The sequence below is a fragment of the Morone saxatilis genome, unplaced genomic scaffold (genome assembly GCF_004916995.1).
Source record: "Morone saxatilis isolate NCDOM2014 unplaced genomic scaffold, NCSU_SB_2.0 Contig14, whole genome shotgun sequence".
In the NCBI taxonomy this organism is placed as follows: domain Eukaryota; kingdom Metazoa; phylum Chordata; class Actinopteri; family Moronidae; genus Morone; species Morone saxatilis.
The window spans coordinates 223,614-230,542 of NW_023339696.1; the positions used below are offsets into that span (position 1 = coordinate 223,614).

Sequence of the window (6,929 nt, forward strand, 5' to 3'; positions counted from 1 at the left end):
CTGGTTAAAAACAGACTGTAAGACATATTTTTGAGTTTCAAAAAAAAGCAAAAGACGCACACCCTTCTGCCTGCGCTAGCGAAAATGACGAGACGCAGCCAAAGCCAAAAGTCAATAAGAGGAAGAGACAGAAGATACGTGAAAGGTGTGGATTATTTTAAACTAAAATTCAGGACAACATCGTGGTGTGTGGTACATTGCATAGAGGAGCGGCATACATAGTTTTGAAGTAATTTATTTATTTATATGGACAATATTTTGACTGAACAGTTTAACTACTTTGCTTATAGTTTCAAATAAATAAATCGTCAATTTTCTTAAAAAAGGAAACAAATTGGTTGTATTGATTGAAGTGAGTCCTGTCTTGTTTCTATTGTTAACTTATAATTGGGCTTTAATTAAGCAAGTAGTGTTCTTTAGTCCAATTACCGATTAATCCGATGGGATATTCGACTAGAATATCTCCATTACCGAAAAATATTGGATAGCTGGCAGCTCTACATTAAACAATGTTAGAAACATGTTTGTGTTAAGCCTAAATGATCATTATTTAATTATCTGAGCGCAGGCAGAAGCCCCAGCCAGGTAAACTCAACCACCCACTAGATTCTACGCATCTTAGTCCCAGACTGCAAAGACAGCATAGTTCTGCTTCTCACAGTGCTTCTACCCCTCCCAGTGACTCGTTAAGTCAGAGCCAACACCAGACGCGCGTGAAGGCCTTGTCAAAATTCTGCCCACAGCCAGCACAAATAGCTTCTGACCTCCATCTGAAGAGACTAGCTCACCGGTACAGAAGCAATTTGCTGAGGACAGCATGCTCGTAAATACGCGATCTCTCACACCTGTCGCACGCACTCACTCTCTCATCACACAGTCAGCGAAACACGGCTTAAAGCGGAGGGGAAACACAGAATCTCATCACCTCACATGCGCCTTAATGTAATGACAGGGCTGTGCATGAGCTTGTGTGGTGCATGAAGGCAGATTAGATTGTGACGCCAAAGATGCATGTCACACAAACGCTTAAAAGATCACCACCGTGGCATGATTGAAAAACTTAACAGCGACTTAAAGAACCATGGTGAGCACTTTTTTCAGTTTTCTGATAACAACCAGCCTGCAAAAACTCAGAGAGCAGACGCATCAGAGCGTATGTGACATATCACTACGGGCTGCGTACCGATAACACATCCTCACGATACGCACTACGATAACCAGATAACTTCAGACCACGATATGATTCAAATACGATCGATTTCACTTACTCCATTCTTCTGAAAAGATTTTAATAGGGACAGTGCTGATCTTGTGACTCTGCCTAGTGGGCTTCATTGACTTGGATTCGACATAACCTAACTCGAAAACCTGAAAATTACACAATATCACCTCGGATCGACTGACCGAGAGTTACAGTTGCAATGCCGCGACAACCTTGATCCACACATGTGGTGACCGAAATTAGTCTTCATTTATATGAATTGTATTATATTTAATTTAAAGGAGTTTATAAGATTTTAGTCTTAAATATTTGAAAGAACTGTTACAAGCAGTCTTGTAGGAACAGTGTAATAACTGAATTAAAGGTTGTAATGCCAAAGGTCTGACTTGACAGATGAGTTGGCTCAAATGTTCAGAATCATATCTTAAAGTGTACCCCATTAATATGTGGGTAAACCCCATATTGGAAACACGTTTCAGTATAGGAAAGTACAGTTCAACAGCATAAAAGATACATTTAACAAAATGAGCATTTTGAGTCAACACCTCTGTAAAGCAGTTTCAACAAGGACTGAATATTAAACCATAATGTTTTTCAAATCCCATTGGTGGCCTCTTTTCATCTGTTAATGCAGGGCTACCTGTTCATCTCAGTGCTGGTTAACAGCAACAGTGAGTTGATCCGTCTGATCAACAACGCCATCAAGAATGACCTGTCCAGCCGCAACCCCACCTTCATGTGCCTGGCACTTCACTGTATCGCGAACGTCGGAAGTCGCGAGATGGCTGAGGCCTTTGCCAGTGAGATCCCTCGGATCCTGGTTGCTGGGTGAGTGTGACTTCTGCTTTAGAAGGTTGAGATAGTGCAATGAATATAAATCCTTACTTCTCCTGTTTTTCAATTTCATTTTTTCCATTATGTTTTGCTGTGAGTGATCTAGGGCTGTCGCTATAACAGCAATCATAATGAAATACCACGCTATTGACAAGCCAATTGCCACAACCATATGTGATGTCACATCATCACATCGTTCAGAAAAACGCCCCAGAGTGGCTAGGTTGAAGAGACTCGACACAGCATAAATGCTGTCTGAATTGCAATGCTACTCAGTATCCTTTGACCCCAACAAAAGTAGGGTCATGATGGAATTCCAGGGGGTCCCAAGAATTAAGTATCTATAAGTAACACAATAACAGAATCTTTGACTATTTTGGTCATAAGTTTCATATACTTTCTTTAACAAAAAATCTCCATTAGATGGGGCACCCTGGGATGAAATCTTATAAAGTTTGGGTCTGTTGTCTAATCTGTGTCAATTTAGGGGGTCTTTGATGTGAAACATTTTAAGAGCCACTGTTCTCTCATGTCACTTTGTCACTCCACTACTTCGCTGTGACTTAGTTACTGGTAATGTGAATGTGATCACCACAGTGATACGATGGACAGCGTGAAACAGTCAGCTGCCCTGTGTCTGCTGCGGCTCTATAAGACCTCTCCTGACTTGGTGTTGATGGGTGAGTGGACGTCACGCGTGGTGCACCTTCTCAACGACCAACACATGGTGAGAGCCCAATCCAGTGATTAAATGGTTTCTTTTAGAAACACTAACTTCACGTAACATATTTGCATTGTGTTAACATTTAAAACTAACCAAAATTACAACATGATTTTGAATTGATAAAAATAGTCCGATTATTAATTCTCTTCTTTTGCGTCTCTGGGGTTTAGGGTGTGGTGACAGCAGCCATCTCTCTGATTACCTGTCTGAGCCAGAAGAATCCAGATGAGTTCAAGACCTGTGTTTCCCTGGCCGTTTCCCGACTCAGCAGGGTGTGTGTCTTTCATTAACAATCAATTGCAAACAGAACTTTGAATAATCCTTGTGTTAATATTGTTATTGTACATATATTTATTATTATTATTTATTTATTTATAAATAAATAAATAAAGTATCTATATAGTAATCTAATCTATCTTGTACCAAATCTAGCCCAGATTCTGCACTGACTTGCTTTGAACTTGCTTGGGATCAGAGTGGATCATAAGTTCAGAGACAACAGTGTTGTCAGTTATCAAAGCTAGGCTTCCCAGGTGGATGAATAGACCACTGATGAGCTCATTACCAAGACAGCCATATCTGTCCACTTTAGTGTAGGGCAAAAAAACAAACACCCTTTAAAACAATTCCGATTAAGCCAAATGCAGCCAAACTCCCATGGCTGTGATAGTGGATACCGTAGATACTGCTCATTTGCTGTGTATAGTAAGCACTTTACTGAGACTGTTAAGCAGTGTTTTACACAGGTTCAGTTTTAACCTAACATAATTAGTCACAGGAAAAATTGTGTTTCTTCTCCAGATTGTGTCGTCGGCCTCCACTGACCTACAGGATTACACCTACTACTTTGTCCCAGCACCGTGGCTCTCCTGCAAGCTGCTGCGCCTGCTGCAGTGTTACCCTCCCCCAGAAGATGGTGCTGTCAAGGGCCGATTGGTAGAGTGTCTGGAGACCATCCTCAATAAGGCCCAAGAGCCACCCAAGTCCAAGAAGGTGCAGCACTCCAATGCCAAGAATGCTATCTTGTTTGAGGCTATCTCACTTATCATCCACTATGACAGGTGAGCATTCTTCAGCTACAGCAACAACTCTGCAGTACAACAAAATACACACAGTTGTGGTTTCTGTTCCACAGTGAGCCAAACCTGCTGGTGCGAGCCTGTAACCAACTGGGCCAGTTCCTGCAGCACAGAGAGACTAACCTGCGCTACCTGGCTCTGGAGAGTATGTGTACTCTGGCCAGCTCTGAGTTTTCACATGAAGCCGTCAAGACACACATCGAGACCGTCATCAACGCCCTCAAGGTGGTGCCTTACACTTTGTTCTAAACACAGTGACAGGCCTGAGCAATGTATTGATTAAATTGTTAAATGATTAAGTGTGACAGACTCCTACCAACCTCCAAAAACCCCATGTACATTTCTACTTAACTTTAAAAAGGATACAGGATAACAGTAGTATACTGGTCAGTAGTCACATCTTTTTTCTTCCATTTTGTCAGTGTTTCTCTCTCTGTGTCTGCAGACTGAGAGGGATGTGAGTGTTCGACAGAGGGCAGCTGATCTGCTGTATGCCATGTGTGATCGCAGCAATGCCAAGCAAATCGTAGCCGAGATGCTCAGCTATCTTGAGACAGCAGACTACTCCATCAGAGAGGAGATGGTAGGTGTTAGTGTGCCAAGAAAGATTTAGTGCCATGCTATATTCTTCATTATATGTGACCATATATCTTTCTAAATGTAAAGTAAGAATTTGTGAAGATGGTTTGTTTCCACCGGGCCAATATTGTATTCATAAACATACAAAACAATCCAGCAGTCTTTAAAAAATGTATTAATACTGACAGTGAGCAATGTCGGAAAAGTATTCTAAACGTACGTGCCAACTGAGCTGTGGTGTTCCTCATTTAGGTGCTGAAAGTAGCCATACTTGCAGAGAAGTATGCTGTGGATTACTCCTGGTACGTGGACACCATTCTCAACCTCATCCGCATTGCTGGTGACTACGTCAGTGAAGAGGTGTGGTATCGCGTCATTCAGATCGTCATCAACCGAGACGATGTGCAAGGCTATGCCGCCAAGACGGTCTTTGAGGTACCCACATCATCAATCATCAAATCTTAAAATGTAGCTTTTGATTATGCTTGTGCTGACTAGCTGACTGATCATTGATTGATATTGATTGGATGGTTATCAAACCACGGTGCTTTTTTGACTACGGACTAAAATGTCTGTTGTGTTTAACTGTTGAATATCAAAAACAGTATTGAAGTTGAAAAAGACTGTCTGCACAGATTCATGATCTTGTCCTTTTCTTTGATCAGGTAGTTCCTTATTTAAATCAAAATGTTGCCTGTTTCAGACTGCATATTGCCCTTTATGTAGACAAGGTTTTCAATTAATCAGTTCGTGAATGTTGGTTTTTTTGTTAAATGAAAAACATCTTTATGTTTCACACAAAAACATTTAAATAATTCACAGCCACACCTCTGTTGTATTTTTATTTTTTTATATGGCAATTTTTCAATATGCATTCAATGTAAATTCTATGATTTTATTTTATTTTTATTTTTTTCCCCCACACACTGAGTCCTATTTTTCTATATTATTATTATCGTTTTAAGTTATGTTTAAATCACCAACTTCATATCTGAGGGATACAGCAACTTGGCCAGACATTTATTTGTATTATCTACATCCTTTATTTATAAAGGAAGTGTTAAATGCTAATACACAAACAATTGACTCTGAACGTCCGAGTGTTTTCCTGGTTTTAACCTTAACTGGCCGTTTTTTCAGAAGTTGTCCATATTTTAAAATAATTTGGATGATTATGTCAGTGTGTGTTTTAAAATAGGTTTACGTTAGGTTTAAATAGTTAATTTAGTTATATTGGGCATTTGAATCAACGCCGGTGTTGCTAGACCAATTGGACCCAGTAGTAAAGCAGGTTTGAAACCTCTAGTGAAGTAGCCATGATCCCAGCTTTCAGCGGTAAAAATGCTGTGAAAATGTTATAACCAATAGGACTTACGGCCAGAAACTTGATCTTGAATCTTTCTGTCCTCCAGGCTTTGCAGGCCCCTGCCTGCCATGAGAACATGGTGAAGGTTGGAGGCTACATTCTTGGAGAGTTCGGTAACCTCATTGCTGGTGACCCACGCTCCAGGTATGTTGGATTTTAGCTGCCAATCGACTAAGTTGACAATTGACATAATAAATAATAACTGTGTGGTTCTCTGATCCAGCCCCCTGGTCCAGTTCAACCTTCTCCACTCCAAGTTCCATCTGTGCTCTGTGCCAACTCGTGCCCTGCTGCTGTCAGCCTACATCAAGTTTATCAACCTGTTCCCAGAGACAAAGGCCACCATCCAAGAGGTTCTGCGCTGCGACAGTCAGATCCGCAATTCGGATGTGGAACTGCAGCAGCGTGCTGTTGAATATCTGAAGCTTTCTTCCATCGCTAGCACCGATGTCCTGGTTAGTTTGATCACCATGTTAGACCAAACTAAACTCTGCTCTGATCCAGTAATTAATGAAATAACATTTGAATGCAACACTGGTATACATATAATTCATTTATCCAAATGTCCCCATAAACTGTCTCAGTCCAGATTTTTAGTCACATTAGTTTAGTCTAAACCCATAGCGTGATTGTCCTGTCTGTTCCCTCAGGCCACTGTCCTGGAGGAAATGCCTCCGTTCCCAGAAAGGGAATCCTCAATCCTGGCTAAGCTGAAGAAGAAGAAGGGGCCCGGTGCTGTATCTGTGACAGAGCTGGAAGACAGCAAAAGGGAGGGCGGGGAGTTGAATGGAGGGGGCGACCGGGGGCCAGACACAGCAGCCATGGCTGCCTCCAATGCTGTAAGCAGACTCTCTGTATTCACAAATAAACAGGCTTACATACAAGCATTTTGTGACCCTACTGCAAGTGTCTTTTGTTTTCTAGTCCACCCCGTCACCATCAGCAGACCTCCTCGGGATTCGTTCTGCTGCTCCTGTTGGTGCTGCTCCGGCCAGTGCTGGCAGCCTATTGGTAGACGTGTTCTCTGAGGCAGGGCCTATCGCACCTTCTGCTGCTGTGAATGACGACGGCTTCCTAAGGTGAAAGGTCATCTCTTGATGAGTAGATGAAGAATCCACCGTAGGC

At 41.7% G+C, this 6,929-nt stretch overlaps 1 protein-coding gene across 2 annotated transcripts in view; it reads left to right on the top strand.

Moving 5' to 3' along the window:
- ap2a1 (adaptor related protein complex 2 subunit alpha 1) overlaps positions 1–6,929 on the top strand; it is a gene marked incomplete in the record, with an annotated part of 22,099 nt that overhangs the window by 2,643 nt on the left and 12,527 nt on the right. For both annotated transcript variants that reach the window (XM_035654640.1, XM_035654641.1), the window contains 11 exon segments: positions 1,857–2,050; positions 2,654–2,783; positions 2,951–3,052; positions 3,582–3,841; positions 3,916–4,084; positions 4,305–4,442; positions 4,691–4,873; positions 5,851–5,948; positions 6,028–6,259; positions 6,455–6,643; positions 6,729–6,883. In XM_035654640.1, the coding sequence (XP_035510533.1) occupies positions 1,857–2,050; positions 2,654–2,783; positions 2,951–3,052; positions 3,582–3,841; positions 3,916–4,084; positions 4,305–4,442; positions 4,691–4,873; positions 5,851–5,948; positions 6,028–6,259; positions 6,455–6,643; positions 6,729–6,883 (1,850 nt within the window).